Here is a 23,872-nt window from a genome sequence, read left to right as displayed (position 1 = left end):
GCCTTGAAGTATTCATTTTTCTCTCCCAGATGTATTGATCCCTCAGCAACTGTTTGTGTGTGTCTATTCAGCTATATATCTGTCCTTTTTGTTGCACTGGTTGGGAAATCTGAAAAATGCTTGCTTAGGGTTCAACATAAGACTTTATTGGAAGAAAGGCTCCCACTCCACTGATAAACAGGGAGGGCTGCCAAGCAGTTAGATGCTGAGCTTTCTGAACCAGTAGGCATATGTTCAAACTCAGGCTTTGCTGCTTGCTAGTAAGAGGTTAATAATAGTTCCAACTTCGTTGGGTTATAAGAACCAAAGCAGGTTTAGTAAGTCAATTGTTGACATACACTAACCACCCAATGACTTAAGCACATGAACAAGAAAAAAAAAAAAAACAGAATGAAAAACATACTTCCGAGCATTCAAATAAAAACAATATTAGGCAAAAAAAACTAGCTGTTAACTTTTCTTTAGATATGAAATAGAGTTCAAAGTTTCTTTTCTCCTTTATCTCTAGGGATGAAGAATAAATACAGTAATTTAAAAATTGACCAATCTGTCACCAGCTATAAAATTTAATTTTTTCACAGTCTTACTGGAGGCAACCGAAAGGCAACATTTGGCACTGCACTGATGATGTCATGGAAGAAAACTATCTTTTCTTTCAGTCATTACCATTTCTTGAACAGAATCCTGAGACAGAAATCATGTTTGGCTGAGTCATTATTGATTGACATTTTTAATGTACCTGTTCTAGAGTAAATGTGTAGCAGAAGAAATCAATGGATCAGACAAGATACTAATTGAGATATAACAATTTCCCCAAAATTGATCAGTAGTGAGCACTCATTGGTAGAACCTTAGTATCAACCCTATTCCAGGTGAAATATAATTTTGGGTAGTACCTTCCACTCTATTGTTCCTCTAAGACTTTCTCCAAGAGAAATGGCAGCACTGCACCTGACACATTAGAAATCACTTCAAAATCAAAGACATTCTAATCTTAAATACTGATACTCAAATCATGAAGGCAGACCTTGTAGATTTTATAATCTCCCAATAAAAAAGAAATAATGCTTTTCTGCATGGACCTTACTACTAATAAAGATTGTTCAAATTTTATAGATGAAGAATTTTTAATAAATGCTATTGCTTAACTGCTATCCAATTTCTTGAAAGTATGAACACACACTCCATTTTAGAGACAGTTACGTCCTAGCACAGTCAGTGGGTGCTCTAGTCTGCGCTGGTTTTGGTAAAGGACAGTAATTGGGTTTTAATGCAAGTTTATAACTGAACACAAATTAAAAGAGGGAGTAAAGTGGTTTTCAGCTACTCTACAGAGCATTATAGAGCAAAGTGTATTTACCTGCAAAGGCATTAGGGAGCCTGAATGTGTTAAGAGTACTAGGATGGAAACATGCAGAAAAAAAGAGAGGGAAATGATCCAAGCAAATGTACAGCTGTTCAAGTCATACATCTGCTTCGTTTTTTAAAGCTATGATTCTGGAAATGATAAAATGTGGCAACACGATAGTATGGTGAGAATAAAGGAAAACAGGCTTACTCATATAGGGATGATGAGGGATTAACGTGACCAAGTTTATTAAAATTTTAAAAAGTATATGAATTCTTGAGTTCAAACTCAGGGAACATAAGCTGCACATGTGTGCATCCTTGCACAATTGTTTGTATTCAGTGTTCTTTTCTGTAGGACTGCCTGTAACTACAAGCCACTGCGAATACCCTAGGTGTTCATCAAGGGTGATCTATTTCTTTAATATAATGGAATGCTATGCAACCATAAAAGAAAGGAACATGTTATAGTCTGATAAAGAAAGGCCTTTAACACTTCTCGGTAAAAGTCTAGATACAGGAAGACTACTGCACACTGCCATCTTGTTACATTTATGAAATTAAAATTAAACAATGGTTGCCTCTTTGGAAAGAAGGTTGGTGTCTGGAGGATAGGGTGTGCAATTCCTCTCCCTTTAACTATGTGATATATTGCTATTCAAAAATGAGCAACTTAAAATATATAAGACAGAAGGAGTGAGACCCACAGCACACCCCCTCCACGGGCTAGTCAGCAGTGTGTAGGTGAGCTGGTGGTTTACCAAGCACCTCTCTCTCCTTGCTCATGGCATCACGATGTGCCTGGAGTCCAAATATAGACCGCAGGCACCAGTGCCGCTCCCCATGTGCACCCAGGAAATCTGGGATTCATTTTCTTTTCTTTTCTTTTTAATTACCTCTTTGGCAGCCTAAATTAACAAGGGGCATTGATAATAGCATTGTGATTTCTCGAAGGGACATTTCCTTGTGAAAGACTGTTATCCGAACTCTCCCTCCCAGCAGAACTCTGACCACAAACACCTAGCCACGCAGAACCCGTGTTCAAGTGCATGCTCAGTGTTCATGCCGCCAAAGCTGCGAGGCTCACGCAGTGACTCCCTTTGAAGTGATCTGTGTGTGTTTGTGGGGGGGGGGGAACTCTCAGTGGGGGTCAGGACTGCTGAGCAGGGCTCAAAGGTGTCATCCTAGCATTCCTGTGGTCTGAGGTGACATGTCTTGCAGGTGTTAGGACCATGGCAGCTCAGACACTTTCTTTGCTGCTCCTTTAGCCCATGTAAATAAACATTAAATCAGCTCGTTCCTAATTCAATGTTGATATCAAGGATGAGCTACTTTAAATTCATCTAAATATCTTTTCATTTTGTTTTGTACATTGCTAAAATAAAATTGGAGGCCAGGAAATGATTAAAATAAAAAACAATCAGCTGGTGTGAAATTTCATGTTACTGATATTCACACCTTCTGAAGACATCAGAGAGTGGGAATATGGATTATTTAATTTTTCACCATTCTGCTTGGTATTTAAAAACATTTCTGGATTGATGAAAGCTTCACATGCCAACAAATAATTATCACGCTTATCTGGAAACCGATGCTCTTGGAATTAGCCACAGCAAACTGCATTACAGCGCACAACACGTCACCAGCTGACACATGCTTGCATTATGTGCACACATAGTGTGTAATGAAGGCCCATGGAGAGGTCTCACTTATGGATAAGTTAAGTTAACTTGTTGAAAACTCTAGGTGAATAAGGAGGTTCATTTGTTAAAATGCTGTGCTCACTAGTATATGCATGGATACATTTCCCTGGAGTCATCATAAACAATTATTCAGTAATATTTCAAATATGAAAAACAAGAGAAAAATCCAATAAATATAAATGAACATGTCAAAATATACAAACAACCTTGGTGACTAACTTTAAAGGTGTGTTATGAAAGCAATTTATCATTGGAGCAGTTTGCACAATCCCTTTACTGCTTTTCTGCTAGTGCTTTTCTATTAGTATATACACAGGAGAGAAGGAAGCAGAGGCACAGGGGACCAAGGGAGAAAATAACCCTTCCACCCTTGCTATCTAAAAAACCCCCTTCCCATTCCCTTTGGTTGGGCTAGCTGAGGTTTCCAAGAAGCACATTCCTGTACAAGGAGATTGTAAGCTGACATCTACTTGGGATAGACCACCAGCCATTTAAAATTGCAGGAGGAAGTCTGCTTTCTTCCTGTCTTTCTTTCCCAAAGAGAATCTCACTCATCTGGAGACCTGCAATAGGGTAGGCTCCTGGGAGGATATGGGGATGACTCCAACTGAGATACGCAGAGGAGGGGCTGATGGATACTGAAGAGTCCACCCTCTAACCAGACAAGGCTCTCGGTGGAGGGAGGGAAAACACCAACCCACCCACAAAAACTTTACCCTGACTACAAGATGGGTAGGAATAATGATAGAGCAGAAACTGAGGGAATGTGCAACCAGTGCCTGGCCCAACCTGAAGACCCACCCCATGGGAGAGAGCTAGCCCTGGAACTGTTGATGACACTCCACTGTGTTTGCAGACTAGAGCCCAGCATGGTTATCTTCTGAGAGGCTCTGCCCAGCAGAGAAACAGAAACTGAGACTCATAATAGCCAGAGCACAGGGAGCCTTATAAAAGAGTGTGTGTGTGTGTGGGGGGGGGCAAGATACAAGGATCCAAAGGGTTCAGGAGCTCCACAAGAAGACCAACAGTTTCCACTAACCTGGGCCCAGAGGGGCTTGAGGAGACTGAAGCACCAACCAAGGACCACACATGGACTAGACCTGGGCTCTCTCTATATATATTCCCAATGGGCAGCTTAATCTCCAAATGGGTCTATAGAAAGGGCTTGAGGCCTGTCTCTGACATGGTCTCTGTTGCATGCTCTTTGATCACTTCCCCCTGGTGGGGTTGCCTTGTCAGGACACTGTGAAAGAGGTGGTATATAGTCCTGATGCAACTGGATGTGCTGGGGTGGGTTTGTGTGTGTGTGGGGGGGGGCACTCCCTTTTCTGAGGGATAGGGAAAGGGAAATAGGGGGATGAGGGAGGGATGGAGGGAAGAGACCTGGAGAGGAGTGAGGAGTGAAATGTTGAAATGTAAAGTGAATATATATATTCACTGTGTGTACACACACACACACACACACACACACACACACAAAGCACCGCCCAATCCTCACTTCACATGTGTTATGTGGCTAAATAGTATGCTTGTGACCTATCCTCAGCAGAGTTGCCTATAAGCCTGAATCAAAAGCTTGGATATCCTTTCTTCCTTCTTCAATGCAGGCTAGATGCTGCATCATTCTCGCATCCCCTATGGCCACAGTCTCTCCCCTGCCCTTCTCTCAGCACACACATCATGGCAGAACTCTGTACCATCTTTACAGTCTCACCTTGCCATCGCTCAGACTCCTGGTTCCTTCCCCATGTTTGCACTTTTCTAAAGCTTGACTCCTAGGCTGTGGATCCTCTCTGCTGCCTTCTCAACACCTTCAGTGAGTTCACTTTCCCAGTTCACTCTTGTTTCATCACGGAAGCTTGCACTCTGCCTGCTCCTTTCTGTCCTTTCTGCCCTGTCCAGAGCTGCACAGTCACCATCACAACCGCTGTTCTTCACACACCACGGCAGTTCTGATGGTTCGCCCTTGTCTCCATAAGTCAACTCTGAGTCACTCAAAACTTCACAAACCAAACGCAGTGGTGCAAGCCTGTTATCCCAACACTTAAGATGTGGAGGAAGGAGAATCAGGGTTTGTAGTGAGTTGGAGGCTAGCCTGGGGTACATCAGTCCTGACTTGTGAACCAAACTGATGGAACTCTAGGGTTCCTACAAGCACATTGAGAAAAAAAAATCACCTAACTACAGTTATTGACAGTAAAAATTAACCTTAGAGAGGATCTGGACTTTCCCCATGCCTTTACTCAGCCATTTAATTTATTTCTGTAGTTCGTTCATTTTGTGATGTCAAGACTCAAATTTCTCATCTGCCCTCAACTCAGTAAAAATGGCTGATCTGGGGCTTGCGGAAATAGTTCACTTTGAATGGTGTTGGACTAGAGTGCATGAGGACCTGTGTTCTGTCCCAGCACCAACTACAGGAGTCTCTCTGTTTCAAACTACTCTCTGTTTCTGTCTCTCTCTCCATTACACACACACACACACACACACACACACTTCAGTTAAAATTTCTCTCAACTCACCCCTCACCCTTTCTGTATTCTTTAGTGGAAACAGGTTGCCATGTCCTGAATGCTTCGTCCCTAACTGCCTCCAGACCCCGCCCTTTCACTTCCTGTTGGGCATCTCACACTTCCATTTTCTTACTTACTACATCATGTTCAGTGCTCTAATGTCTAACCATTTTAAAAACAAGTTGAAGACAGCTCATTCCTGCATCTTCCCTGGGTTCTAATCCAGTCTCATTTCCTTCTAGGCAAACTTAATGGACACTGTGGCTCCTTCCGGTTAAATCTCTGCTTCTGAAAGTTACCTTTGGTCAGAGAGGTTACGCCTGCAAGTAGAGCTTTCCACTGACTACATGCACAAAAATCAGCTTTCAGTTTCCTGGTACTTTCTTTTTTAGTAGAGGTAATTGAGTTGGCATCATATTCTCAGCCATAGGACCAGTACTGAAAAATACAGCCAATATGGGAAGCAACAATCTCAAAACCAGGCTTGCTCATTTTTACTCTTTATTCTGAATACATGCCTAGTCTAATATTTCAGTTCTAAGCAACTTCATTTCTTCTTTTAAAAACAGTATTGAGAGATCCATTTTTACTGAAGAAGGTCTCTTAGTTCCAATAATCCAATAATCCTTCATTTTTTTATAATCATTATATAAAAATAATTTTATAATTATAAAAAAATGCTCTCTTTAATAATTTCACCAGACAAATAAGCTATTCTTAATCTTAATTCCACTTCTAGGAATTTGGTAACTAGCCACTTTCCTAGTCTTTGATGAGTGACCACTTGTAGTTCTCCATTATTAGTGAATGTAATCTTCTAATGTCTTAATCTGCAAGCCATCCCTTTCTTAATTATTCATGTTCTTCAGGATTCTGCCGTTGTCCTTCTTTTGTGATACTTCAGAGATGGCACCAGGCATTGCCTGTGCTGTTTGCTGGATTTGCTCCTGCTGCTCACATGACAGATGTACTTTCCCAGTGAGGGTCATCTGCCTTCCCAGGGACAGTCAGCAGCTGTGCCTCTTCAGTTCCTCAATGCTCTTCCTATTTTGCCACTTCCTGCTCCTTACAAAATGCTCCTGTTCTTTCTAATTGCCTCTGGGTCTACAAGTTTTTCTTCATCCCCATCTCCCTCTCATTCTTCCTCCCTCTCTCCATCCTTTCCTTCCTCTCTTCTTTCCCCCTTCCTCTTCTCCCATCTTCGTCACCTCTCTCTCTCTCCCTCTCTCTCTCGTTTCCTCCTCTTCCCACTTGTTAAAATAGCCAATTTAGTTCCATCCCTGCACTTCTTATCTTTACAAGCACACCAGAATCTTGTGACAGCCTCTAATCTTGTTCTTGTCAAATTAGCCTCCAAATGTTGTGCTTTCACAGTTTTGATCAAGATTCATAGTAGGAAGCATGCTTTCATTCACAAACTATGATCCTCCACAATACACAGCAAAATAGTGTTTATTTCTCCTCATTCCTTTCTCTTTCTTAATCCTTCCTTTTTTTATAGAAAGATTTATACCTGATTTCACAGAATAAACCTTTCAAAGTAAAATTTACTTTCCAAATGTCCAATAAATGAATGCGTTACTATCTTCTCTTTCTCCTCTCCCTCTTCTCTTCTCTTTTCTTCTTCCTGGCTCTCTTCTAGTTCATTCCATCCTATGTGCTCCCTTACATTCAGATTCATGATTTCAATTAAGCACAATATTGGTCACAGCCCATTAAGTTGATTTTATAACTTAGTCACAGGTCAGAACTCAGAATTGAGTAATGTATTTTCTCTACACTGGAGTGTTATAATACAGATAAAAATTGTATTCAATCTGTCTCCACATTGGTGCTTTCAGGAGATTTCATTGCTTCCTGGATAATGTCATGGTTCCTGACAACTAGGCAGTGTTTCTAGTTTTATCTTTCCTCATTCATTCTTCTCTGTTATTCTGGTGATACAAATTCCTTTTTATTTCAACTTACTGATTTCTCTTTCTGGTTTCCCTTGTCTTCATTACTCTTGTTGTTTTTCCAAAATCAAGACTTGGATCATAAAAAATATATATCATATCATATCATATCATATCATATCATATCATATCACATCAATTTCTCATGTACTACTGCCTTCAACACCAATTTCAGTGTCTTCCTGGCTTCTAACACTCTCCAGGATACAGCTCTATCTATCAAGCCTTATTTTAACTACATGCCTTCCTCCAGCCACCAGACATTTTGCTTTATGCTTCCTCCTAGGTTTCCACGCAGCAAATAGTGTTCCTCTCATTCACCTAACGAGTTCATCTTCCATTCTCCCTTCCTACCCTATTTTTCCATTCAGTTGTTTATCTTTTGAGGTCTAGTGTAAAAATTCTCTTGTCTTTTCTAGGAGTACATCATGTATTAAAATCTGCTTTTCTTTCATAAAGCCAATAGTTTCATAGAGATGATAGTTTCTACTTTGAGCTCCAAATCTCTGTTGTATAGTGACTTTTTACTGACATGTCATCTGACAAGGTGAAATGAAGCAGAGAGAAAGTAGCTACTTAATAATTTGGTTGGTTAAACCTAACAAAGATCTTGGTGTCAGGGACTTTCAAATTGTTAGTAAGAGACGTCTAAGAGAGTTCCAAAACATTATAGGTTATTTCCATTGCCCTTGACTGACTCTAGGAACCTGAAGGTCATGTCTTGTTGTTGAAGACACTATACACTTCACACATTGGACTTGGAGGAATAGAGCTGAAACCAGCATGGCAACTTCTTTTCTGAGAACGGCTTCTTAGAGTATCAGAAGGGGCTAGGCAAGCTGCCTGTCCTACCTGTCCTAAGCGTCATCGCAACACCGGCTTGGCAGGGTATCTGCAATAGTGTAACAGTGACGCTTTTCCCTTGGCATAACCAGCAGCTGTATAGTTGGACTTAAGGCTTACTTTGTAGGAAGGAATTCATGACTGTCATGGTAAATATAGACAGCTATCCATGGCTAGAGAAGTGATAGACTTGACAGCAAATCTTTGTTCCGTTTTTCTAAACTAACGTAATTTCTAACTGTAGCCTAAATGTTTACCCTTATATGTGCAAGTAAGAGTAGCTCTCACCTCTCATCTGAGAAGCTTATTGTTGTAACAGACAGAAACTATTACAGAGACCCAAAATTTGTCAAAGTGAAGAGAAAGAGTGGCTGTGTGGTGTCCATCCAATTGGCACATCTGCTGTTCCTGAGGTCAGGGAAAATCACAGAAGGGGTGGTGGAGGAGCGTAAGGGCCAAAAGCTTAGACTATGTGTTGTAAGACAGGATCTTCTATGTTTGACAGCAACATCCATGAACTCTCAGCAATACCAGCATAATGACAGCACCACTTTACATGCCAATGTGGACAGGGAAATTTCTATATGCTCCCACCACTAGGTGAAGAGCCACAGGTGGTCAATGCCTGCTGAGAAAGAGAGAAACAATCTCCTCCAGGGATGAGTTCCTACGTAAGTTTTCCAATCCCAAGTGACTAGATGGACTCATGTATAAATGAGCAAAGCTAAATGTATTCAGTAAATCATAGATACATGTATGCATATATATATACATACTTAATTTAAAAATATAATATATATACACACACACCTAATTTTAAAATATAATTAACTGTGATCATTACAGATAACCTACCTATTAATTCAGCTGAAGGATCCTTATACAAGCCTAAACTGTAATCAAACTGATGATCTTCTCAAGGCTCACGTGAACTAAATGATTTGATGATTCTCATGCAAATGCAGGAGAGTATTACTAAATATCAACCCGCTATCCAATTTTATTTTCCGAATTTACTGCAGAGCACCAAATCCACACAAAATGAAAAATTGCAATATCCATTCTTTCTTCTCTCTTCTGCTTCATTTCAGCCTTATATATTACGTATATAAGATACATAATGCATTATATGTATACATATGTGTGTATGTGTGTGTGCCTGTAAAAATAATACTAGAAGCAATCATGAATTTGGGAGGCAGGACACAGAAGAAGTTGTGATGATGCCAGGCTCATGATGGAATCTTACTCAGATAACACAATCTTTATAAAGATGATTTGTTTTTGACGTTATGGTACAATTTATTCCACAAGTTAATGAGCATTAATTCACAATTGGCATCATCATTATCATCATCATTACCATTGCCATCACCACTATTAACCAAAGCAAATGCTCTAGTATTTATTTATTTCTTGATATAATGTTGGTGGTGACATTTAAGTATATATGTGTTTAGTATTCTAGGTTTCCATAACAAAGCATATACAGAGGGAACCACACAGAGATCCTGCAATGAAATCCATTTCCTTTTATATCACCCCCTACCTAAATAAGTATGTCTCTAATAGGGATAAAATCATCTCCCTGGTGGGAAGAAAGTGTCCCTTGTCTTAGTAAATATCAAATGAGGCAACGGGAGAGTGAAGAATTAACTAAGTATTGAAATAGAAGCTTTCTGCTAACTTCCTTCTACAAAGTACAATCAGGAGAGTAACCTACAAGCTCATTTCATTCCATGTTACATTTCTGGGACAAAGTAAAGTGGATTCCTTCTACTCAGCACTGTCAAGAGTCTGCCCAAACACTGAGCAGCATCATGAAGCAAGGCTGAAATGGGGCAGAGGGGAGAAGAAAGAATGGGTATTGCTGGCTTTCATTTTGTGTAGCTTTGGTTGCTTTTGGATAAATTTGGAAAATGAAATTGGATCATGGGAGTGGTATTTGGTAACACTATTAGGTATTTGCAGGAAAGTCATCAGCTCTAGAGCATGTGAATCCTGAGAGGATCATCAGTTTGATTACAATTTAGGGTTGTGTAAGGATTTTGTAGCTGAGTTGATGGGGATTTGATTTGTAATAATCACAGAATTAACTATATTTTAAAATTATCTTAACATTTATTGTCACTTGAATCAAACACAAATGACTCTTGTGAGCTATAGAAATGACCTCGCTCATCAGAAAGACCTTGCTCAGTTTCCAGTGGATCAGTCAAGCACTCTTTTGACGTCTTCAGGCATGAAGTAATTCAGTATTTCAGACAGAGATGCTAACTGGCCATTAGTCAGATTTCAGCATCTGCCTGTATTAGGTATTTAACAGGAGAAGAGTCACTAAGAAAATCAATTTCTTTTGAGCTCATTTGAGGTTATTTTACATGTAGACATCAAAAGGGAAAATATTTATTGCTTTTTAATTTTTAATTCAGCATATCACAAGTTTCCACAGAGGAATTGCACAGAAGAAGTGCAAAGCTGCCCAGGAGTGGCCTATTGTGGCATTTCTGTACATGTATGTCATGAGTAATGGTCATATCAAAATGACTGACACATTTCCTGGATTGATTCTCGGTTTTATTTTGATGTATGGCTTCATCGTATAGCTGAGTCTGGCTTCAAATTTTTGATTCTCAGCTTACTAAAGTATTGGGATGACAGGTTTGCACCACCATTCCTGGCTCAAGGTGTTTTAAAAAATAGTTTTAGGATGTTTATATATCTACCAGTTCTTTTTTTAAAAGTTTGACATGGGCTTAAAAGAGAAAAAATAAATGAATGGTCATCTAGGATAGTGGCTTTTCAACCTTTAGTTGTTTAATCAGCAATTTAGTTATAGAGCTAAAATTATCCGTGTATAAGCTCTACTCATTGTAGACAAATGGAGCTTACCCATTTGTATCAGTCTTTGATAGCACCCATACACATTTAGTAGATCTCCAGAGCAATATATTTATATTAAAAGCTATGAGGTTGGTAGTCATTATCCAATGACTGTGGTTCTTCTCTCATTTATAAATCAACAAAAATTATAATATAGACTAATTTCTTGAAAAATTTCCCCTTATTCCTCTGCATAGTCTACCACCACTGGAGTGATAAGAAAGCTTGGTTCTCCAGACATAATCAGTATCTACCCAGTGGGCCTCACTTGGCCCTGTCTTTCATACTCTGGGAACTAAATACTAGTTATTTACCTGTTATTTCTATAGCTGATTCTGTATAGATAATGAAGGGAGGCTCAAGAGGAATTAGGACAGTCAGAGGGTAAAGTGGGGGCAGAACTTGGTTTATCTGAGAATAATGCTTCCATTGTGTCAAATCAAGGACATGTCACACTTCCCATTATTGATAATAATCCTGTCTCTCAGATAATTTTTTGCTATAAGCAAAGCAACTCTTTCCTGCATACGTTAAATGTTTCAGTCTTTGTGGTTCCATTGAGTGGGATGACAATCACCAGAAGTAACTAAATTACATGGTTATCTGCATGTCCATCTGCAAATCCATCTAAAAGTCACATTTTAGGGGGAAGTGTCTTTAAAAAATAAACAATAACATATCAAACAACAAAAAACAGAAAAAAGTACATGACCCTGAAATATAAATCCAATGTTGGCACTGGATTGGGTAGGACCCTATTCCTACATCTGAGCTCTTATTCCTCAGGGCAGTGGCAAGGGAAAACATAAGTGGTGGTGACATGCTGCTTTTATTATATTAGTAAATTTTAATTTTTCTAGAGACCTATTTTATATAATTAGTGCTTAGTTATTTTTTTAAAAAACCACGTTCCCTTCCCCCCTTTGAACCTTAAGAACTACAGAACCAGCCTGTTAGACAAGATCTGCTTACCAATACAGTAGTGGCATAACTGTTATGGAGCAAGCAACCACTTTCTGACTGCATTTGAATTCTGTTCCCACAGGAGAGAATCAACAGCTTATGCCTGGAGAGGTCATAGGCCTAATGGGATATTGTTTAACTAAATTAACATAGCATAAAATTGCCTTCTAAATATCTATTTATATCCATAAGCAAAAACTACTCTCAGCTTTAATCAAAGAAAGCTCTCTTTGCATTGAACAGCAATGAATGTAGAGTGTTGCCCAAGATGCTGAGAATTAGTGACATTTGAGGGACCAGTCCTAAACAACACTTTGTTTCATCACCTCCTTTAAAAATTCAGAGAACATCGGTACAAAGTCCCAATTTATTTCTAATATCAGAGATCAGACCTCTACTCTTGCCTGATGGGTCTAAAACAAAAAGGGGGAACTGTAGAGAGCTGCATTATGCCGCGCCTTAAAGATGGAGCTGGTTTCCGCCTTCCACCTTCCCAATGGTGAGTGCTCTCTGTCACAAACAACTCCACATTTGGCTAAGGCTGAGGATCTGGCTTGCTTCCATGTATGTGGACCTATCTGCATTGCCCACGTGGCACGCTGGGGTTGGCTACCCAGAGGCTATTTAAACTGTGGGCTGGCTTTCCCCAGGGTCAGATGATTGTTCAAGGTTCCTGAATAAACTGCATTGAAAAAGAAAATAATCAGAGAATATTTTGGAAGATGGACTCAAAAGAACATACTAGCTAGAAGATAAAGAACAGAACCATGAAAAGCTATCATTTCACTAGAATCATGAACTCAGAGTAGCTGGTGGTTACTTGCACTAACTGTAAAAAAAAAAAAAAGTGGCTTTGTCACCAATCACTTACTCGTCGAGGAAAGAGTTCATGTGATCCCATGTCTTACAGCTGAATTAGAACTATTGGCTATTGGTAGATTCTGGGAGAATGGTAGTCATTGTGTTCAGTTGTGTCTCAACTTCTGAGCCCACTGTATTCTAATAAAAGATAGCAGCAAACTGTGGTCACTGATGTCACTGGCCTAACTCTTTTGGGTCACCAAACAAGACAGACACGAAAGTGAGACAGAAATTTGCAGAAAAGAGGGAAGGTGGATGGGGTGGGGGGAGATAAAAGAGGGTGAGGAAGAAGGTAATCAGTATGTATTGTATGCATGTATAATATTGTCAAAGAACAGATTTATGAAAAGAAAATCATTCTGTTTTATTTTTGAGGTCAAGAGAAACACATGTTATGCAATTTTCTGCTATAGAAATTTGCTAACACTTTTCCAAGAGTCTTTAATCACTAAATACTTATTGTTTATGGATGAACAAAGCCAGCAACAATCAAAAACTGAAATGTTTAATCTTGAATATACAAAGTTCAACAGTTTATACCTGGCAACTGAGAGGAAATGAACTATTTCTGGCTTCCTGATTTGTGCATTTAAGAGAAGGCTTATATTTTTTGTTACAAACAGCTAATCATTTACAACAGTCTCTGATGGAGATCATTTTTTTTTTCTAGAAGAGGAATACTGTAGAGAACAATGCATTATTTGGGTTATTGTTTGGGCCAATTTGAAATATAATTAAAAATAGATTAGATTTTTGTTTCCTGGTTCTCAAGACCAAACCCAGAATTGTGTGCATACTAGGCAGGTACTTAAGACTACATGTTTCAAATGTTAATTACCCAAGAAAGGGACTATGAATTAAAAATGTTATTAACAAGCCGTGGGCAGAACCCTTTGCAATGCTGGTATTTTAAACTTTTAAGTTTTAAATACATTGTGTAAGGCTCAAGAACTTGGGTTCTGTTACAACTTATAAGTTAAGACTTCATCATGATTTTCATCTGCTGACATCCTGCCTGACAGCATTTGGCCACAAGTTACTGATATTTCTACTTCACTGTGTTCTGAGGAGTAAAGAAAGTCAATCAGCAACAGCATACAAAAGTACAGCGTTGGTCAGAGATTCTGACTCCAAACTCGGCATCATGTTCTTTATAGCTCGGCACTTATGTAGGTGTCTAGAACAGTTTCCTGAGGAGATACCCGAGTGGTGATGACAGCCATGTGACAACCAACTGCTGGCTGGGCATAGGCCTTTGCTACCTGCAGTGGCTCCTGAAGCAGAAGCATTGACAACATTTGGGAACTTATTTTGGAGTGAGGAATCTGGCGTTTCATCTATCATGTCAGATCTGCATTTTAAACAGTATGCCTATACAAACCTTTAAACGGAGAGCAAAGAATTTGGCACATGAAGACCCCTGCCACAGACCGGGTGTGGCCCCTTGAGGAAGTTGCTTAGCTTTTGAAAAGATCAGCTTTTTTCTTTGCCTCTAAAGTGGGATGTGAATAGCCAATTTAGGGCGTTGCTCTGATGAGTTATTTGATTGTGAATGTCTTCAACTAGAAAAAGGTTTAGGGCTACACACCATCTTGTGAGTTCCCCAGACTTTGCTTCCTTTGGTTGTCATGACAGAAGGAAGACATTTTAACTGGGGTAAGATGGGTCCTCAAGGCAGTTTGACTTTGAAGGCTAATCACGTTGAATAGATCTTCAAATCTTTGTTGGCCATTGGAATTTCTACGTTTTGAGAACTATCAATTTGACTCGTTAGTCCATTTATTGATTGGACAGTTTTCTTAGAGAGTTAACTTTGGGAATTCTTTATATAATCTAGGTGCTACTACTCAGTTAGATGAACAAATAGCAGAGTTTGCTCAAATTCTAGTAAGGATATTGAGAAAAAAATGAGTCCTGGTGTGAATGTATACTGATCTGGTTACTATGGAAATCTGTATGAAGGTTTCTCAGAGAGCCAAAAATGAACATATTTTATGACCTGCTTTTCTAGGGTATATACTTGAGGAAGTCAAAGTCAACATACTACAGAGGTACTTGCATATTCTTACTTACTGTTCCCCTAAACACTGCTACAAAAATTTGGAACCTGCCTAGATATGTGCACTGACAGGATAAAGAATTATGACTTTATTCTGCTGTGAAGAAATGTGAAATTATGATATTTGAGGAAAAATGGAATGGGGGGGTCATCATGTTAAGTGAGATAAGCCAGACTCAGAGAAAATATGTGATAAGAAGAACATGACATTTTCTCTTATATGTAGACTTTAGATTTAAGTGTGTGTGTGTGTGTGTGTGTGTGTGTGTGTGCGTGTGTAGGACATGAAAATAGAAAGAGTACTATGAAAGGGGAGAAAGAGCTCTCCATGGAGGAGTTATAAGAAAAGGTATCAAACACATACACACATACTCACATACACAAAAGAATGAAAATAAAACGGGATTAATGTGGAAGATAGAGTCCATCAAGAAGAGAGGAAGGTGGCTATAAGAACAAAGCATAATGATCTATGTATGAAAATGTAACAGTATATCTCATTTCTTTGTATGTTAATTAAAAACAATTAGAAAGAACTGTGTACTGAGATCAGGAGGAAACCCACATCTGTATAATACACCAGCCCAGGTACACAGAACCTGATTGTATTGAACAAAGCAATACTTTGTTAGAATCCATTTAAATTAAGCTTTCTGGGATATCCACATTGCAAGGCCCTAGAGACTTGGTACGGAATTATTCTCAGTAGAGCAATTATAGGTGAGGCTGCCCTATAATGAGATATTTTTGCTTCTTCATTAAATAAACCCCCTTGAATGGGCTCCAAAATGGACCTGCCTCCTACCAAATTCCATTACACTGGAAGTAATCTTATCAGAAGGTCTGGTACAGACTCCATCGCCTTGGAGACCTAACGCTTACCATAAGGGAAATGCGTTCTAGAACAATGATTCCCAAAAGATGGCTCGTAGACCCATGCTTTACTAATCTTCAGTGAAATGAGAAACCCACAACTTAGTAGGATTTCTATAAAATTACAGCATAATTTATTTTTGAAATGTCCTTCATTTGCAGAGTATGACCTTCTGTTTTCTTTCTAGTTTTTCTTTCTTTTTTGGGGGTGGTTGTGGTTAAGCTGTTCCGCCTTGGATGATATAATGATGGGAAGGCTTATAATATCCTCTCATAAGAGAAATGCTATGCCAATCCATCCCCACCCCCACCCACTCTGCTCGTTGTTTGTTTTTGTCAACCTGAGACAAGCTAGAGTTATCTGAGAAGAGGTACCTCCGTTGAGAAAAATGCCTCCATAATGTTGCCTGTAGGCAAGTTGGTAGTGCAGTTTTGATTGTTGCTTGAGTGGAAGAGCCCATCTGACCCTGAGCAAGCCCACCTTGGGAAGGGGGTCTTGGGTATATAATAAAGCAGGCTGAACAAGCCATGAAGAGCAACCATAAAGCAGAAGTCTGGCAAGGCTCCTGTTTCAGGTTTTGCTTCCAGTTTCTTGTCTCTGCCTCCACTTCCTTAAGCGATGGAGTATGACCTGAGAGCTGTAAGCTGAAACGGACCTTTTCTTCACGAGTTGCTTAGGGTCATGGAGTTTTATCACATCAGAGTCCCTAACTAAGACAAGCCCCTCAAACAGTTAGGTTTTTACAGATGTTTGAAATCCCCAATTTCTGAACCACTGATATTGAAACAACTGCTCAGAGGAAAAGTGTTTCCTACAGGTCAGCTGATGGGCATAAAAGAGGGTTAGACAAAGGGCAGAGTGTTAATCAGAGGCAAATGTGTTAGCTTCCTTAGACTATAACAGAACTCTTGAGATATTCAAGTTATAAAGGGAGAAAAAGCCATTACGTTCCAGTTTTGGAGGTTCTAGTTCATGTTTGGTTGGCCCGTTTTGGAGTTGAGGTAAAGCACCTTGAGCATGCCATGGCAGAAAGCATTGCTGAGCAAAATCATTTACACTGTGATCCAGAGATTAGAGAGAAAGAAAGAGCCTGAGCTTCAGTAAATTCCTTCAAGTACGCCTTCAATGGCTGACACCCCCCTCTCACTACTTCTCTGAAGTGTCACTGTGGGAGCCAAGCCTCCAACACATGGGCCTGTGGGGGCATTCAGCACCCATGCCGTCACAGTAAATGGTTCAGTCAGGCACACTTAAACATAGTGCTCTTGAGATTCAGTGTGCTCAAGGGCCATCTGGGATTTGTTTAATTGTAGTTTCCAATTCTGCAGGTCTGGGCCCTTCTGGAATCCTCTGTTTCAAACCAACTTACACCCAGCAGCACAGAGAAGGTTGTTAAGCTGCTGCATCCTGAAATCAAGCTGTGTTCAGACCCAGGCTTTACAATTTTTTTTTAGCAGGAGGCCCATGAGCATGTCACTTAACCTGTTTGTCCCCTGACTTTCTCACGAGCAGTGACAGTGACAGCAACATAATGACCCTGTCTCATGGCTTGCTTGCAAAACAAAAATGGAAAAATGAGTGCAAATATTCCCAGAGTGTAAAACACACCACCCAACACAGAGAACAATCTCTGGGTTGTGGGTAATGAGTAATTACTTTAGCACAAGGTCAGTTGGGCATTAAGATAAGAAAGATTAGCACCTCAGGAGCCCCCTCTGGTGTGTTCTAATCAGAAGGAACAACTTCAATTGCAGAGGATGAGCTTTGTTTCCTAGGGCTGGTTCAAGTGGAGCTGTTTGAAGCTATAGATCTAAGAGGGCACCTACAGACCTGTTCTAATTCAGAAAGGTTTTGAATTACTAAAATTCTGTGATTAAGGTGGAGGCCATGGTGTCAAGTTTGCAGGCCACAAAGCTAGAGCCTTTGATAATTTTTTTGAGTATTTCCCCTGCAAGTAACAAGAAACCCTGATTACTATATTCTTGGATGTTGCCAATTGTTATTAATTATTCTTCCCATGAGAGTGTGTAGCTAGAATGTTTGACTAATATTTTCTTCCTTTTTTTTTTCTTTATTTGTGTGTGTGTGTGCCTGCAGAATCCTGAAGAGGGTGTTTGATCCTCTGGAGCTGGAGTTATTAGAAGCTGAGGGTCACTGACGTGGATGGGATCTGCTAGCCAAAATTCAGGTCTTCCAAAAGAGAAGCTTTGGCTAGAGAGGGGCTTTGTTTCATTTTTCGGTCCTGTTTTCAGTCATAGGTGCTATATACTTTGCATTCTTTCCTAACTGATGGTGTTCACTTATTTAGCAAGCCTGGTATGTGCCTCCTGCTATGTTCCCATTAATAAGTACTGCTGGGAGAACACGGCTCCTTATCTATCTTGCTTCCTATGTCCTAGAACCTCTCAGTGTAAGAAACATCTGGAACACTGTTTTCCCAGCCTCCCCTGCAGCTTTGTGCGGTTACATGAGGAAATTCTGGTCAATGCGAAAGAAATGGAAATGCTAGGTACAGCTGTAGAAAGTGCTTGTACCATAAGTTTTTTTTTTTTTCCTTTTGGTTTTCTGGAATGCATAGCAAGAACAGATATTTTGTGTTAATGAGGTCTAAGCTACCTTTTAGGAAATTTTTTATAATTGGTGCTCTGATAATCATATTGTACTCATTCTCTCCATCTTCCACAAGATGCTCATTTCAGAATTTTTATCACTTATAGTTAAATCTTACCCAAGATATTCCTCCTCAGATATTTGTCATGGTTACTATTTCAGCTTGTCTCCATACTGCCTTACTTAAAAGCCTCAGCAAGCAATGAAGGAAAGGGTATGCTATATGATAACATCTCAGAACGCTAAGGAATTGTCACACTCAGAAGTTTAAGTTCAAGAGAAGAAGGGTTAAAGAAGTGAAGAAACTGTTCTATTCCCAGTAGCTTTTGTTTATTAAGAGACATTCTAGAGAAGATTTCAAAGTTAACTCCCAAGGTAATTAAACAAAAGCTAGGCCAGATGTCTAAGCTAAAGTTTTGGTCTCAAAATAATTACCTTTGTTAATTACCAGTAATTAGTGTCAGCTTCCAAAGCTTTCCTAAAATCCAAGGGAGAGAGAAGGGGAAACATAGAGAAAGAAGGGTAGAGGGAGGGAGAGAGGAGGGAAAGAGAAAGTATAGTGAGAGAAGGGAGGAGGGAGGGAGGGAAAGAGAGAGAGATTTCAGCACGGACATACCTTTAGGTCATTAAATCTTGACGTTGATTTTTTAGCACTATAAACACTGAGGTTTTTTTTTTGGTAATTAAAATGTTTTATTTGTAGATATGAATGGTAGATCCATGCCATGAGTCATTTTATTACAACTTAAATACATTCATACACACAGTGTCAGGGATATGAGTGAACTACTGATAATAAACTAGGGAAAGGATTTATGCAATTTTAAATACCTCATGTCTAGTCAAATAAAATAATATTTTGAAGGTACAAATTTGTGAACACTGAGTTTTATGGAAAACTAGGTATTTTCTTTCAGTTAATACTGGTGTCTCTTGCTCTCTTACATAGTCCTAATTTAAAGTTTCACAGCTCAATTTTAAGTTTTATATCCCCCTTTCATTGGTAAAATAGTGACCTACCATCCTGCATGAAGAATATGCTTTTTGGAGCAAATACCAGCAGACAGGTCAATGGCCCTTGCAGAAATTTACACTGTCTTTCTTGAGCATTCTGTCCTTGGCCAGAGGACTGGGGCTGGAACAGCTCAAAGTAGAGATGAGGGTTTGCTCAGAGGCGGGTGGATAGCTCAGGTTTCTAGCACTTACTAATTACAATAACCTTATGTAGAAATAACATCCCTAAGCTTTACAGGGCACATTAGTCTTCCAGCTGGAGTGTGGATGACCCCTTATGAAAATAGATGAATTGCCTGTGTGCTACTGAATCACTGCCTATCTTTTGGAATCGTGTGTGTGTGTGTGTGTGTGTGTGTGTGTGTATGTACAGTTCCTTTTTAGGGATACCATTGTTAATTATTTTCTATTAGTAATTCATTATTGATTTAATAAGTTTAACATGTAGGCAATGGTGGAGATATTTAACTCTTTTAAATCTATACCACAACAGCTAACACTATCTCTCGCCTTCCCTCTGGCCCCATCAAGGGGGCCACAGTTATATCATTTTACTGTACTGAGCTCTCAAGATAAAAAGACAAAAGGAGCACACTTTTTTTTCTTTCCCTCATCAATTGAAGTCTCCCCACTCAGCAGGCATATCTAGAATTCACTCAGATGTGCTTTTGCAATTAATGAAATATACAGAGAGACACCAGTTGCGTCAGGCCACTGGGACTTGAGGGTAAGCATTTACTTAGTCTGCAGGCTTAGTGAGTCATTAGACCATTCACTCTTGCTCATGACTTCTTCTGTGTTTAACAGTGATTCCTAGGCTTTATTTCAGTCCACTGGCAACTTCATAGTACCATGAAGGAGACAACCCCTACCTGCTTGCAGATGGCATAATAGTTAGTCATAAAGTTCACTGGAATGGGAAGGATATTTGAGGTGACGCTCATGTCAGGGAAAATGATGTCATTTGTATCAAATATTGCATACAAAGTACCAGGCTAAAAACTAAGGGTTTGCTTTTAAAGATTACATAAAAGTGACGATTCATGGACTCTTGGAGTCTCTGCATTTAGAAAGGATGTATCTAACATAACACCACTTTATTGACACTCCACACTTACGTTATAAAACTAACCACATTTGCACATATGCTGTCATTCCCTTCTGGGTTTGTAAGCAGAAAAAGCATGTTAAACATGAACAGGCATCGTAATCTATAGGCCCATCTTACTTGCTTTATGTAACTTTGGAACTCTTAATTCTGACATTAAATATTTTTACCCCATGACCACTGTTCATTACATTGATCAGTGATCAAAACCACTCAGTGTAATTGTAACTTTTAATTTCATGGCTCCCTGTTCATTTGTGCTGTCTTTACTCCCATACCTCAAGTGCTGTTCTGAACTGCCCTGCTGCCACGGCATATTTCTTCTGCCTATAGCAAGAGCTGGCATCCTTTAAGGCCACCTGAAGCCATTTGTCAATCTGCGGCAGGGTGGTGAGACCCCTTGGACTTGCAGGTGTCATCATGGTAGAAGGTTGGCCGGTTGCCTGAAGCCCAGTGCACGTGTATGTCTGGGCAAACTCATAGCTTACATCCTCTTCATCAACGTAGACTAGCTTCATTTCCACATCCATTATGTTCTTTAAGGGGATGTGAGGCAGAGGCGTCGTGGTGACTAGCTGATGGTCCAGTTCCATTATCTTGGCCTCTTTCTTTCCAACTGTCTTTTCTTCCCCTTCTGACTTCCGTTTAGGGGCCATTTTCTCTAACTCATTGCTCTGTTTTTCCTTGATATTCTTTGTGAGTTTTACTCTCTCGGCTGTGCTTTCTGCTTGTTTTTCTCCACAGCTCTTCTTAATTTCTGGTGGCACTTCCAGGCCATTGGGTGAAAAGGTGGACATTTTCTTGCTGGTATTTATCTTTGGTATAAGCAGATCACGGTAGACTCTCTTAACTGTAGTCTCCAAATTCCTACTCTTGCCGGAATCCATTGGTCCACCCCCCCGATTCCTGCAGGGATAAGAAAGGAAAAAGCAATTAAAACAATTAAGTCTGAACCCCCCGTGGTTTTAGCCTATAGTCAGTTGTGTTTCAAATACTGTTTACTTATTGTAGATACTTATCACTTAGAATACAGCTGCATTATACCATCCACTGATTGCTCACCCCGGCCATTGGGTGTTTCAATCACAAAACCCACTAAGGTAAGAACTCACCCAAAACATATTTAGATGTTACCTGAAAAATAATTTACAGTTGAACAGCACTGAATGAATCTTTTTATGAAAAGCCTGAAGTCACTGAATAGAAAAATTTTATACATAGCCCTAGAAGACAAAAAAGTAAAAAAAAAATCCATTTCTGTATTAATTTCCTCAGGAAGGCAGGTGGTCTGTACCTCATTACGAAGCCCACTGCTATCCTGCCTGATGGACATGGAAGCACAAACCACAGCCACTCCTGAGAAACTTCCAGAAGTGTGAACACAGTATTTTCTTTACATGTTTATTAATGCTGAAAGCCTCATGTAGAAACATCTTTAAAGACAGCTATTCGTTAAAACAGGCTCTCAGACTCTCAGACTGGAAGAGTGTGACCTTCAACTCACAGTGACTCAGAACCGGCTGTTCATCTAGACTCTGTAGTAATGGCATGAATATTGTTTACAATATGAAACATTTTCTCAATGTGCTGATGCTTAACAGACAGTCGGAAACAGAGGCTTCTTCATACTAACTCTGCTTCTAGATTTCTTGCAAGATAGAAAGCATCTTAAAATTTAATAATTACCACATCTAATTGGTTCTTATCTCATCTACTTCTCTTGACTTAATTGTGATAAAATTGTGTCTCTGCTGAACATAATTTTGTGTTCTTATTTTACAAAGAACGTAAAGAATGAGGTGGGGGTGGCTGATGTTTCTCCATTGACACAGTACTCCCTAACTCCTTGCTTAGTCTTCCCTGCATGACATGTCACTTTAAGCACACCGCTGACTATACTTGAATCAGATCCAAACAGACAAGAAAATAGCCGTGGTGCAGCTGAATATGACCATAAGACACAATGAGATAAAATCTAACATTTGTGCTTCTTATACTTTCCAGGGTGATTCACCCACTAAAGAAAAACACTTGAGAAGCCTTTTTGAAGCTTATTATTTTGCTAATATTGATTGCTTCCCCTTGACTACCCGAGAAACAGCAGTTTGGCTCTAGAAACACCATGAAACGAGACCCAGTTGATTCTTGTGGAAGTTAAAAATTTTCCTTTCCCTACCCTTCTGTGTAGGTGTCCTAGGAAAGGTTTAAGTTATACACGAAGATAGTAGAGAAGCTACCTGGGTAGTTTTATTACCACATAAGAAAGATCAAATGGGAAAGAGAAACTGCTGTGAGAGTAAGAGGATCTGAGTTCAAATCCCTTACCTACATAAAAGTAAAGCATGGCTATGTGTGCCTGTGATGCCACTGTTTAGGGACAAAGACAGGTGGAGCTAGGAGTTTGCTGGCTAGCTGTCCTAGCCAAAACATCGAGCTTCAGGTGCAGTGAGAGATTGTCTAAAACAAGGAGGAGAGTGACAGAGGAAGACATGCAATGTCTTTCTCTGGCCTTCTATGTTCACCTGCACATACATGTACAGATTTACTACATATGTAAAGACACACACACACACACACACACACACAAAGAGAGAGAGAGAGAGAGAGAGAGAGAGAGAGAGAGAGAGAGAGAGAGAGAAATATCTGTTTCCAATAATAACCATCTTGGTGTTATCAAAGCTAAATCCTAGAGTTGTGATTCCATGACAGAATTTTACTGTCAAAACTAATTTCCGAGAGATTACAATGTTTGCCCAGTTGAAAGGAGATGTGCTCAACAGTGAATCCCAAGGTCCAGCTCCACCACTTTGTCTTGATCAAGACACTCACTGTCTTAGAGTATTCTGCCTAAGGGCCTGAGAGGAAGACAGCGCTACCAGCCATTGCTCTGTTCTTGTTTGTTCTTGTACCACAAAGGATTTGGGCTGAGAGAACACAGTTTCAGTGCTTCAGTTGGGGTCTCCGGTAGGTGGATTTCCAGACCAGCATCTATCTCAGAAATGTCCTTTCAGTAACACAGGCACAGCTTTTGAAATTTTCCTGATGCTCAAATTTTCCTGATGCTTTCCTGCTGGTAAGATCATTCTTACAATAGACTATATAAGAACACGAACAGTAAATGTTGGAAGGTAAACTGTTC

At 39.7% G+C, this 23,872-nt stretch overlaps 1 protein-coding gene across 1 annotated transcript in view; it reads right to left on the bottom strand.

Annotated features, from left to right (window-relative positions):
* Window positions 1–21,620, bottom strand: part of Spata16 (spermatogenesis associated 16) — a 275,743-nt gene extending 254,123 nt beyond the window's left edge. The window contains exon 1 of the mRNA XM_060376930.1: window positions 21,012–21,620. Within this exon, the coding sequence (XP_060232913.1) occupies window positions 21,012–21,620 (609 nt within the window). The remainder of the gene's footprint in view (window positions 1–21,011) is intronic.
* Between the last annotated feature and the right edge of the window lie 2,252 nt (window positions 21,621–23,872).

Source organism: Meriones unguiculatus, chromosome 2, assembly GCF_030254825.1.
Source record: "Meriones unguiculatus strain TT.TT164.6M chromosome 2, Bangor_MerUng_6.1, whole genome shotgun sequence".
NCBI lineage: Eukaryota > Metazoa > Chordata > Mammalia > Rodentia > Muridae > Meriones > Meriones unguiculatus.
The sequence above is the reverse complement of the archived record's forward strand: the minus strand, read 5'-3'. Positions and strand labels throughout refer to the sequence as shown.